Genomic DNA, 12,810 nt, shown 5'->3' with positions numbered 1-12,810 from the left:
ACTAGCAACAAATATATTCCATTTAAGAAACTTTCAGCAGTTTATTTTCTTCCGCTAATAGTTTTTAAACGTAAACTGCTAAGAGCATATGAGTTCTCTCGTCTTTTCCTGTCACAGATTTTTTCTGCCCCCCCCTTGTCGAAAGTATTTTTTACAGATGGAAGTGATTGTAGCATAATATTAAAATAGTCATCGTCAACAACAACAACACCACCATATTCACGTTGTCTATTTTGGGGCTTGAATCTGGTTGTTAGAATGAGGCTAAATCTATCCAAAAACCATGACCACAATTACTGAGGCTAGAGAGCAATCTTAGAATCATAGAATTGTAGAACTGGAAGGAATCCTGGGGGTCATCTAGTCCACCCCCCTGCAATGCCAGAAACTCAACTCAAGCTCCATGACAGAAGGCCATCCGAATGCAAAGCAAGTGGAAACATGTCCAGAGCCATTCTTGGCCACACTTACTTTTCCTCCACTCCTTCCAGGCACAGGTCACAATTTAAAACTCCATGTTCATGCACCCTTTTTTTATCTTGGGAGCTTTCCCCATGAAAACCTGCTCTTTAAAGCTCAACTGGAGCAAACATCAATCTGCGGGAAACCTAAGTTGACATTTGAGCACTAAAGAGTGGGGGGGGGGGAGTTCCGGGGTGTGTGGTGTGGATCCTGGACACAGAGCTTTTAAACACAGACTTGTGCCTGGAAAGAGCAGAGCAAAAATTAAGTGTGGATAAGCCCCCTTTTTATACTTCTGAAATGTATAAACTGCTCATTTTAAATATGCATTCTAACCTGCCAAATGATATGATTCAAACAGCAATCTGATAAAATCCTGCTGACTAGTCCGGTTGGTTTTCAATAAGTTCCTTCCTATCATATTAACACTATTTTTCCTTTCCAAAGTGCTTTATAGTCTTCATTGCATTTGCTTTCACAGCCATCCTGTATTGATTTGCCAGTCCACTAAATTACAATGCACTAGTGATGTCATGAGAGGTAAAAAAAACTAAGGAAGCCTATTTTCTTTTTGAAAAGTGTATTGTGTAATCATAACATAAATATGGTGGAAAATCCCCAAATAAAAGGTCAATTGAAATATTAATAAAATAAAAAGTTTGGTAAGTTAATGTTAAAACGTGACAAGCTCAGGTGTATTCTCATCACCTATCTTTTTTATAAAAAAAAAATCTCTTCAAACATATACAGTTTAACACTGGTTTTTATTGGTCCAAAAAAGGAAGGATTAAACAACAATTAAAATTCAGTCACATTTAACAGCCAAGCTGTGACCAACTGGTACATTGCTGACTACTAAGGGCAAACTTTGGGTGACATTCTGGCTCCACTGAAATCAACTCCAGAACTTTTCTTTATTTCACTGGGGCCAAAATTCTCCCCTTTACTTTAGTTTTTACTGGACTGGATTCCATTAGCTTTCCTATACTTCCTCCCTGACAAATGTACAAGGACTCTAATTGTTCACATGCATCTGTAAGTTCATAGTTTGTTCACATCCGAGCTCACAAACACCATAACATTTTTCCAAACTATATATACACACACTGTGGTTGCCAGATGTATCATTTTAAAGATTCTTGCTTTATTCTGGAGCTTCACAGTTCAACAAAATAAAACTGATCTATCTTATGTTGCAACACTATGGCTTTCCAGGTTACTATAGATCTGAATGAACCTTTTAGTTTTAACTAAACCAGCAGCACATTGTTTTCTGTTATGCATACACCGTGCTATTTTTCTAGAAAAAGAGGAGCCGGGACTCACCATGAGCCCCCCTCTGGTTCTCTTAGAATGGCAATGGCGCCCACCTGAGAGGGACCGTGCTAACAGAAGCAACGTAGGCCAGGATTGCGCAAGAGCCTGCATATAAGAGAGTTTCTTTTCCCTTCCCAGTATAGCTCTGAAGTGCTTCTAATGATGGAAAGTGACAGGGAGAGAATGAAGGACAGGATCAAGCAAATAACACAAGCGACTGGGTGAGTAGGTAGAGCAGGTTAGTTCAACAGTTGGGACTGAATATGAAGTTGCTGAGCACCAAGGCAGGTGGCCAAGACAGTGGCAGAATGAGACCCCAAGAAGAGCTGCTTCACACATTGGAAGCTTCTTGGCATGTCCCCAGACATCTGAAGTGAAAGAGGATGCATGGGAGCTGTGGTGGGAGGCTATCATGATATTTAACAGGGAGAATAGCCCAAGCTCTTGTTTTATTTGAAACGAATTTAAAAACAGCAACCCAATATTGTTATAAATATACCTAAGTTTCCCAATAAATATTGTAATCACTATCAGGAATAGGAGTAAATCTGAACAAGTCTTAGAGCCTCTTCTAACACTCCCATAGCAGAACAGGATTTACTAGTCCTGGTGCCTTCCCCTCGCCACAGTGTTAATGTCAGAAGTTGACATTAGCAGGCAGGAGCGACGGGTTCCATCCCACATTGGGGCTGCCCAGTGAGCATGTGTGACGTCGTGCCCGTTGCACATGTGACATCACCTGGGGGCGCAGCATGTGATGTGTCATACATGTGATGTGTTGAGTCCCCCGGCCGGGCACCAACAGTGAATATTTAGTGGTGCCTTGGCACCCCGGAGCCCCCAGAAATGGCGCCAATGTTAGCAGTACAAACCACAAATGACACAAGTGTTTCCATAGTAAGTTAATAAATGTGAAACCCTACCTGTGCAACTTCTGAATGGCTGCTTCTTTCTAGCCTTGTTCCTTATTTATATTGGTTGCTTTCTCTCTGCTCTCCTTTTGATCCCCAGTGTCCAACAACCATTAATATTCTTATTAAACTTTGTGGGGTTTTTTCTCATCTCTATGCTTTCTTTCTTATGGCTTCTTATATGCGGAATTTCCTATTTTTAAAATATTAAGCTGGCCTCGTCTTTGTTCCACTTTAAGAAATTACCAGAATGCCATCTTTCTTCTTGCACTTCATTTATAGTTCCCTCTTTTCCTCCAGCTTCTCTCTCATTTTGTCTCCTGATTTTGCATCCCCTCTTGCATATTAGGCACTTTTAAATAATAAATGCTGGCAGTAAAAAAAGATGGAAGTGGGGTCAAATACTATGCTTTCCTCACCCGTCCACCCCCCCCCCTTGTGAACTCTGTTTATCTACTCTGGAATTTGTATCATTTCAGATTTTACAAATACCTGTTCTCTGTTTTTAAAAAGTCAATCCTGACTTGCTTTTGGTGTAGTTCTGTGATGCTCCATGAAACTCACAGCCCTGCTTCGTGAGCTCCGCATTCATCCCCCCCTTCTTTTGGAAAGGGGGAAAATATATGGTGAAGAGACCCACACAGAAGAATCAACGTTCCCCCCGAAAGGTATGGGTCGGACAAGGGAGAGAGCTTGCTTGCTTCTGGCTTGCTTCTGGCTTGCTCTGCTTTGATGGGAGGACTTCTAAGCACTCTGGCTCTTCTGCATGTTAGGCACTCAGGTCTGAATGCATCCTGACAAGCCAGGGCTGCAGGGCAAGAAGCTCCCACAGCTGCTGCGGCCCCAGCCAAGCCGTACCCCGCAGGTATTGCCAGTGGCAACGCTGCAAAAATAACTGACTTGACAGCCCAACCCGATACAGGCTACCAGGAGACATGAACTAAACGAATACGGTCGAAAGCTAAAACCAAGCAGTTCAGTTCAAACAAAAACAAGTTTCACAATTAGAAGACAGAAATGGCTGGCTGGTGTTTCCAGAAGTCATGAATTCAAATCTGTCTAATTTGGACATGTATCCTAATGTTTGATGGAACACTAAATAGCTAAGATGAAAAGGATGGGCTGTTTTTTGCGTGGGGGGGGGGATTATCCACCCTTAAGATAAAAGAAATGAAAGAAGCCAAGCTAATCAAATTGTATAGGTATCTTGGCTGGCGTTCAGCCTGTCAGAGATTCAGTGAAGTGAAGTTAACATTTTTTTATAGCATTGAGCTTTTTAGAGAAGGGAAAAACAAGCTAGGTGTTCACTTAGCTGGCTGGGAGTCAAACAGGTGTATGAGACGAGAGTGTGGGAGACAATCACTGAGCCTTGCAAACTTGATGTAGGGATAAGGACAGTCTACATTCTGCGCACCTTAATAATGAATCATAGTGTTCCCCTTATGTTACACATAGTTCAGGCAGATGGGCTACAACTCCGTTTCCACAACTGTCTCTTTAGAGCTTCAGGGTAGCAGGTAGCAGGATCGCCACCTTTTGTTTAGGTTCACCACATATGATAAAATACAGTAGATGATGATATGCCATGGTATGTTGCATTACAATACAGCATGAAGACTGTTTTACCTAGAGATGGATCACAGAGTGCATAAACTACTACTACTACCACTACTACTCATAATAATAATAGCACTCCACCCCAGTCACTCTGGGCGGCTTCCAACATAATAAACGCACAGCAAAACACTCAGCACTAAAAACTTCCTGATACAGCAGCGCTGCCTTCAGATGTCTTTCTAAAGTTGTATAGTTGTATATCTCCTTGACATCTGGTGGGAGGGCTTTCCACAGGGTGGACACCACCACCGAGAAGGTCCTCTGCCTCGTTCCCTGTAAATTCACTCCTCGCAGGTCAATTGTATTTACATTGTAATTTGATACTGACTTACCTGGGAGTAAGCCCCGCTGAACTCAATGCAATTTACTTCTCAGGAAGCACGTGTTGTGTATTTCCACAAATATTTTGCTTCCTTTTTCATGAGACAATTTGTCTAATCCATTCTATAACTGCATTCTACCCCTAAATAATGCAGGTGCTGATATGGATCTGAAGTACACAATGGCTAAGCTAAGCAGCTTTCTCAAACTATTGCCTTTAGAGGAATGAATGTGAGCCTTGTACCAAGCTATTCCAGTTATGGAGACTTTGGGCTATAATGAACGAACTAATTTATGGGAGTGAAGCAAGGCTTTCATCAAAAAGAAAGAAAATGTAAAGCTGTTTACGTAACCCACACAGGGCAAAGAAACCCCAGCTGAATACAGTGTGAAGCAGAGCCATGAGATATTGCGCCTTCAAGGGATCATCAGACATTCAAACCACAAGGCCAAAGGAAGACATGTTATTTTTTTTAATGGGGGGAGCTCATACAGCAACTCCAACAGTTTTTGCTAACCTACAAATGAGAGCAAAAACACTGCAATAGGTATGTCCCTTTTAAGCAGCCTTAGCCTTCCCTGCTTCTACCTGAGATAACTAGTGGAGTTCAAACGTGGTCTTTACCTGAGAGCCGCCTGGGCACATCGGTGATGGCTGGAAGCCCCGTGCCTCTTGAGGAGGACAGGGGGGTTGTGGAATGAATGGAGGGTGAAGTCATCTGGCTCAAGTAGGAAGGGTAAGACTGGTCATAGGACCATGGAGGGGATGACTGTGCTTGTCTGGGGTCTAAAAACAAAACAAAAGAGAAAATAATTTAAAATGAAAGACTTGTCAAGAGGAGCAGCTGGTGAAATTAGAAAGCCTAAGCACCGTTTTCTCACAAAGAATGAGAATGAGCAAGTAAAAACTCCAAACATTTGGGTTGTGTTTTCTTAATGTCTCCATGGCCTATCTAATGTTGTTTGGAAGTGGCAGAATTAGTGAGTCTTCCAAGGAATGAAAGCAACAGTGGGATCCTATACATGCCTACCCTGAGTACGTCCCCCTGGGTTCAATTAAACGTACTCCTAGGTGAGTAAGTATACAATTGCGATGGAAGACATTGGAATTGGATTGTCAAAGCAATGGCTCCAGCAGGGGTGCTAACCTCCCCTAGATCAGATCTGGGTGAGAGAATAAGGATGCTCCATAGGGGTGTTCATTTAGCCAAGATTCCCATTAAATATTCATTGAGAAAGGATGTGCAAGGAGATGATGGAAAGTGCAAGTAATTGTGGAGAAAATTGCTGATTACTGGGAAAACTGATGTGAACATCTTCAGGACCACAGAGAAGTGGAGAGAAGAGATTTCAGAGTTATGTTCAGTCACTGCTCCATAAGTGTTTGATATCTTGAATCTTCTGACAGAGTTTACTTGCAATATGGATACTGTAGATCTCCAAATGGAAGAACGCTTTTATCCAAAAGAACTAACTCGTATCTCGGCAGAATAGTTTATATTAGAAGAACTACAGGTGTGGAAATAAGAGAGGCAAAATCTAGGCTTCCCGCTCCCACTTAAGACAACCCTCTGGGGAAAATATCTAACTTCTTGGAAACCTATCTTCAGCCAGGATTCCTGGGGAAAGCTACAATGCAAAATCAAACTAGTAGCAATGTTTTGGAAATCAATGCTCCATCCAAGAGCTGGATCATGTGGCAAAGTAAGATAAAAGCAAAAAACATTCTAGATCATGCAAAAGCATACTTTAACTTATATTGCTGCTAATTCAAATTTTGTATGAGAAGCAAGGATGTTTGATGTACAATGTTTTTTGCTACGTATTGTTATTAATCAAATATTTTCTTTAAGAAATCATATAATAATATGCCCAAACATAAACAGATTTGAAGTTTCTACCACAGCAAATTGTCTTTCCTCTAAAAAGGTGGCTTGCCTCTTCAAGCAGTTTAAGGAACTGTGAAAAATTAAGTAAAACACAAGGCTAAGCAAGTTCTCCATCATGCATATATACAGTATATATACAGACTGCGGGCACTATTACAATTTAACCAGCCACATTTTATTTTGCTCTTCTGCTGCTAGCTGAAAGCTCTGTTAGTATCAATATTATCTTGAGTTATTTCCTTTGAGGGTGGAAGATGGTGGGGAAGTTATCAACATAATACGAAAGGCCTTCCCGCGTGGCCGAAAGTGTTTCCACAGAGTCCTCTCACTCAGTCGTGCCTATAAAGGCTGCCTAGTGGGACTTCTTCAGGGATTCAGACAAGGGTCTGTGCACTGGGACCTCGTGCAAGCAAAGAAGGTGATCTGCCAATGAGCTATACCTTTTCCCACAAAAGTCATTCAGATAAGAATGTGCCATTAATTCCTCTAGTTATTTGACTGGGGGGAAAGTAATTTCTGGATGTACGCTCCATTACCTATAACTCAGCATAAGGCTGATATACACCACCCTGGTTTCCACTAAGAACTCCAAAGGGGATTCCCCCTGGCAATACCCACTAAATAAAGGTAAAGGACCCCTGGACGGTTAAGTCCAGTCAAAAGTGACTGGGGTTGTGGTGCTCATCTCACTTTCAGGCCAAGGGAGGCAGCGTTTGTCCACAGACAGCTTTCCAGGTCATGTGGCCAGCATGACTAAACTGCTTCTGGCACAACGGGACACAATGACAAAAACCAGAGCGCACGGAAACGCCGTTTACCTTCCCGCCGGACTGGTACCAATTTATCTACTTGCACTGGCGCGCTTTCAAACTGCTAGGTTGGCAGGAGCAGGGACAGAGCAACGGGAGCTCACCCCGTTGTGCGGATTCAAACTGCCGACCTTCTGAATGGCAAGCCCAAGAGGCTCAGTGGTTTAGAGCACAGCACCACCCATTAAATGCCCTGCTTTGAACTGAATGATTCTTAATATGTATTTTCTACATAGATATATATTTATCTGGGTTTCAGTGGGTAAGAGAAGGAAGAATACAATGAAGTTGGCAAACAGGTTCTTTTGCAATGTTATCTAGTGATTTACTGATGAAAACAGGATTTCCTCTTCAACATTTATGTTGTTTACTTTATATTGCTTACAAATCAAAAATATATCCTACTTTAAGAGAAATTGCTTTCTGACATCTGTGCCTCTGGAGTCTTATGGGCATAGTAAACACTTATCAGTCTAGATACTCGTACTTTCTTCTCTTTGTAAAGCAGCAAACCAATTCTGGCTTAACTGTATTTTTGAACAGAGGTTTCCAGCCTCTGTTTTGTAAAATAGTAATATGATAACTAGATGGCAGAAGAAACAAACCCTTGTTAGGAAAGTCATCTAATTATAACAAAATCCTCTTTCTCCCCTTCTGTATAGGAAAACCTTGATGCTTCTGCCATTCCCCCCCCCTCCCCCTGTTAAGACATGTCTGGAACTCTGATACTTCCCAAAGCAAAAAATAACTGTATATCAGATATATGAAGGAGGCAGGGAAGCCTTTCATTTTAATTTTGTTAGGATTTAATTTACAGTAGGGCTATCTCATATAAATGCTTGACCAAGAAAAAACACCACTCCAAAGTCAAACGGGTGCTTTCTAAATGCAGTGAACTTCTTCAAGCGTGTGGGGACTGGCATTATATTTACTCTTAACTGCATGCTATTTTACAGCACAACAATAACACAACAAACTATTTAGAGAAATGTAAATAATTTTACATTATTTTTTAACAGATGTTCCTCTGATTTGGCAGAGATTTATTCTGGGCAACGAAAGCAAGCTGACAAATTAGCAATGGGCCGCAACAAGCATTTAAAGGGATTTTAGGGACCCACAAGACACTGAGGTCCAAACTGTGTATTCTCATTATAACTTCAAGCCAAATAAAGACCATATAGGAATCTAAATTGCACCGCAGGATGTTAAGTATAGTGATTTATTTTACTTAAATTGGGAACGCTTAAATGCATTGCTGTGCATTTAATTCTGGAATGTTCCCCAGTAACTCTCGTGGGATTGGTTAACTCTGGTCACTAGGGAGGGATCTTACTACATTTTCCACTTTGTTTTCTGTGTGAGTGACTGGACTGTATTGGCTGCATTTCCATGAACACTAAAGAAGAGACAGTGTTAGATAACTCTCTCTCTCTCTCAATGCAACACAGGAGTGCTGATGTTTCTGTGTGAATGCATGTGGCAGAAAGAGGTACAGAAGTTGATGTTCTCCCAAAGAACCAGGAAGGAGAAGTGTACGCAGTACTGGCCCCTCTTTTTGTTGTTGTTAAAAAGTGTGGCCCCCACTGTAACCACTTCATGGTGAGTACGGAGACCTATTTTTCTAGGGGGGAACCTTTTGCTCTCGGAAGGCTGGGTCATGTGCCCTGGGAGCAGGCACCAGAATGAGTGTGAATGAGAGAATGACAAAGTGGAGCCGACCTCACCTCAAGCAGCATGTCAGCCCAGTGTGTGCATCAGCCTTGCAATGTGTCCAGGAACAACCCTCAGCAACAGAGACGTAGCTTCTGTGCAATAACTTGTCCCCTGACGGCTGCAGTCATGGCAGTTAACAGACAGCCATCATAGCCCTTCTGACAACAGATGGATGCTACCGTCTCCTGACTGGTACCTTGCTGCACATTTGATTCTTCACAGACAAAGGGAATATCTGATGATTTCCAGTGTAAGGCTTCAGATAGTGGACTTCCTTTATTCTTCATTGGGACATCCAGCATAAATTACGGGTCAAATCTGTTTTCAGTATGATATGCGTCATCTGTGGACCAGGAATGGATTGGGGGGGGGGCAGCAAAAGGGGGCATGTGCTCCATGTGACAGGTTGCTGCGGGGGGGGCGGGGGGGAGAGACCAAAATTTCCAACTAGCTGGGAAGCAGTGAGAAGCTTTCCCCAACGGAATAGCTCATTCCAAGGGCAGGGAGCTGCTTCTCCTCCCAACCTGCACCAGAGGGAGGTCAGTGGTTGTTGCTGCTCAGCAACTGTGATGCAGGAGTGGCAGGGCTGAGCAGGGCAAACATGCCAAAGGGAGGTGGAACTAAACTGGCTTAGACTTTGTGGTAATTCTGCTTTGATTTGTTATTGTTCATTATTACATTTTTTCCTACTACGCTACTGTTAGTATACACCTGTTTTTCTAGCTTCCATACTTATTATTTATTTCAGATTTTCAAACATACAAAGTGCTTCACATGCCGTATCTAGCTGCAGTCCTTACAACAACCCTGTTAGGCGGGAATGAGGAACCTCTGAGCCACCAGCCCAGCACCCCTGACTCTTGGCTGTGATGGTTGGGGCCGAGAGGAGTGCAAGACTCGTAGGTTCCCTAGCCTGTTGTACGGCAAGTCAGTATTATTACACACACACACACACACACACACACACACACACACAGTGCAGGTTGGTGCTTGTGTTGGGGGCTGAAGCTGACAGAGAGCATCTTGCCTAAGGCGTCTGAATGAAATCATGGCAGATCCAAAATGTGAACTGTGGACGTCTTGATTTATATCATGGTCTCTTATTCCTAACCCTGACCACTTCTGACCTCCTGCAATGGAGTGTTCATCCCCACCCTATTTTTTTAAAGTCATAAAGAAAAGTCAGCACCACCCTATTCAGCTATTTTGTTAAATCTTCATTTTTAATTGCTTTCTATTCTTTAGAATCTGTGCTCTCTCCCATCTGGAGCACACATTTATTTAAAAATTTTAAATATGTGCGTGAATAGCAAACAAGACTCTTTCCCCTAGCCCTCAAACCATTGTGGGGCATGGGAACTTGTGGCCCTCTAAATGATCTGGGAGCCGTGTGTTCCCTACAGATTAATTCTAGGGCATAAATATGGTACTGGGTTGTGCCTGGAGAATGGAAGTGTTGCCATATGGCAACATTGAAGATGGGACACACCTGTTTGTGACTGTGTGGCCAGGCCCCTGATGTTATAGATGTTAAGGTTCAATATAGCTGTTTAGAATCGAACCAAACAGAACCACTCAAGGTTTATAGATAGACTGAGAGATCCATGTAACTTAAGTCTCTAGATATCTGCCAATTAACTGATATAAATGTAGTGTGTGAAGTGGTTCTAAAAGAATAGCATTGTACAGCAAGTTTTGCAGGCATCGCATTTTGCATGCGTGTCTACTTTGCTTGGATGTCTACTTCGCCAAAGACATGCATTTATTTAGTTGTGTAATATAAAGAGAGTAATGGCCCCTGGGGAATTGCTTTCCCCTGTCCTTATTCTCTTGCTATCTCAAGTGGTGTGTCTGTGAGACCCAGTCGCGTGTGGCTCTCTGTGGGCCAGAAGCTCCAAGCTCACTCACAAACCATCATGAGTTCTGACAGGCACAGCATGCTTTCCCACTTGTTAAAGGCAAAGAAAACGCAAGAACCCCCAGAGCTGTTTAATCAGAAGGAGACTGGTTTTGCCCAGAGGAATGCTCAGTGCCGACATGGGAGGCGGGCAAAGCACACAGAGATGCTAGAGGAGCAAGAAAATAGCCTGCGACTCACCCAGCCTTCCTCTGCCCTATATAGCAGATAGTCAAAAGCAGACTAACCAGTGGAGAAAACTATTAGTTTCTGAACAGCAAAACAGGGCCATTAAAAATATTTGGGGGTGATTACTAACAGCAGCCCTCCTTCTGTAAACATTTCTGCTCCCCCTGCATGAGACAGACAAAAACTGCTGCCTTCATAGCATAGGGAGGCATGTTGCTCACTTCACTGCTTAGCTTCATGCATAGCTTGGCTGCAACAAGTAGCTAAAGGGGTGAAGCCTTAAATAATATGCAAACTGCAAATTCCCTACCATGTAGGTTCTATTAGAACAGGAAATGTCAAAGATTGCCTATTCATTTCTTCCATGAGTTTACTGTTATTACAGGCTTGCAAGTTAGGTGACCCTTGCCTTCACTGTTTTATTCAAAGAGGCTCAGTCAACATGCAGGCAGGGTGGGAGTGACGGCTGTTGCATAAAAGTGACACTCTCTTTAGTGTTTCACATAAGCAGACACAAATTCAAGTTCACTCACAATAGTCTTTCTACTGTCCCTTCAACTAATTCTTAAACCGCTTGTTGCCTCTCTGCCTACCTGCAGCACTTTCACAGGTGTGGTCAAGCGGCTGAGATGTCATGAAATGGCCACCAACATACCAACTTCTGAGAGGTGACACAATGCAGAATATTTCAAAACAGCAGTTTCCATGAGGAAAGGGTGAGTGCAAATTTAGAAATATTTTCTAGATAATTTAAATAGAAATGCAATGCATCTCATCATAGCTGGGAAAGCACCAGCTGACTGGTATGCCTGTTCAATCTGCTAACCAAGCACTGCTAACTGTTGGTGGGCAATTTGAGGGCTCCTGATCTCCCTCTTTATAGTTGTTTATCTTTAAACCAGACTTGGACCAGACATTCCTCAAGCAGAGCACGCCTCTGAGAACCCTTTAAAACAGAGGACAGTCCTCTGTAAAGTAAAAACAGACACCTGACCACTCTGTCACACAGGTCCATACAAAGGCACAAAGGAGACAGGTAAGCAGGTAAGAAAGATGAGATGTCCCAGGGGAATCTGTGCAGAGTGGATGAAAGAAAGAGGACAGAGTATGCTGTGTACTTTGAACCAGCAATGAATCAATGGAAGAATGATTATATATAGAATCATAGAGTTGGAAGGGACCCCAATCTAGTCCACCCCCTGCAATGCCGGAATCTCAGCTAAAGCATCCCTGACAGATGGCCTTCCAACCTCTGCTTAAAAACCTCCAAGGAAGGAGAAAGCCTCCCAAGGGAGACCATGTAGAGGAATAAACATGCACGTACTAAAAACACCAAGATCAATACAAAATACAATATAATTAAAGTACATAAATATATATATATACAGTGGTACCTCGGTTTACGAACTTAATCCGTTCCGGAAGTCTGTTCTTAAAGCGAAATCGAATGATTGGAAGACTCATTTTGTTAGAAGTCTTTTTTATTTAAGTGTTTCATTAAGTATTAATTAGGAATATTAATTTTTTATGTACGTAAATTTGCTTTTTCTTCTTTCTTTTTTCTGTATTTTCTTCTTTTCTTTTTTCTTAATTGTTTTTCTTTAATTTTCTTTTTGTAGTCTGAGATTGTAAATTCTTTGTAAATTCTTTGTATAAGTGTGTAATTTAAATTAATAAAGATT

The 12,810-nt window shown here is 42.1% G+C and overlaps 1 protein-coding gene across 10 annotated transcripts in view; it reads right to left on the bottom strand.

Annotated features, from left to right (window-relative positions):
• RUNX2 (RUNX family transcription factor 2) overlaps positions 1-12,810 on the bottom strand; it is a 222,454-nt gene that overhangs the window by 67,494 nt on the left and 142,150 nt on the right. For 6 of the 10 annotated variants that reach the window (XM_083435591.1, XM_083435589.1, XM_083435587.1 and 3 more), the window contains one exon: positions 5,254-5,415. The exons of the other annotated variants lie outside the window; for them this stretch is intronic. In XM_083435591.1, coding sequence (XP_083291717.1) covers positions 5,254-5,415 — 162 coding nt within the window. The remainder of the gene's footprint in view (positions 1-5,253; positions 5,416-12,810) is intronic. 10 annotated transcript variants of the gene reach the window in all.

The sequence above is a fragment of the Podarcis tiliguerta genome (genome assembly GCF_965153285.1).
Source record: "Podarcis tiliguerta genome assembly, chromosome: 3".
Classification (NCBI taxonomy): domain Eukaryota; kingdom Metazoa; phylum Chordata; class Lepidosauria; order Squamata; family Lacertidae; genus Podarcis; species Podarcis tiliguerta.
Note: the sequence above shows the minus strand (reverse complement) of the source record. Positions and strands in the feature narration are given on the sequence as shown.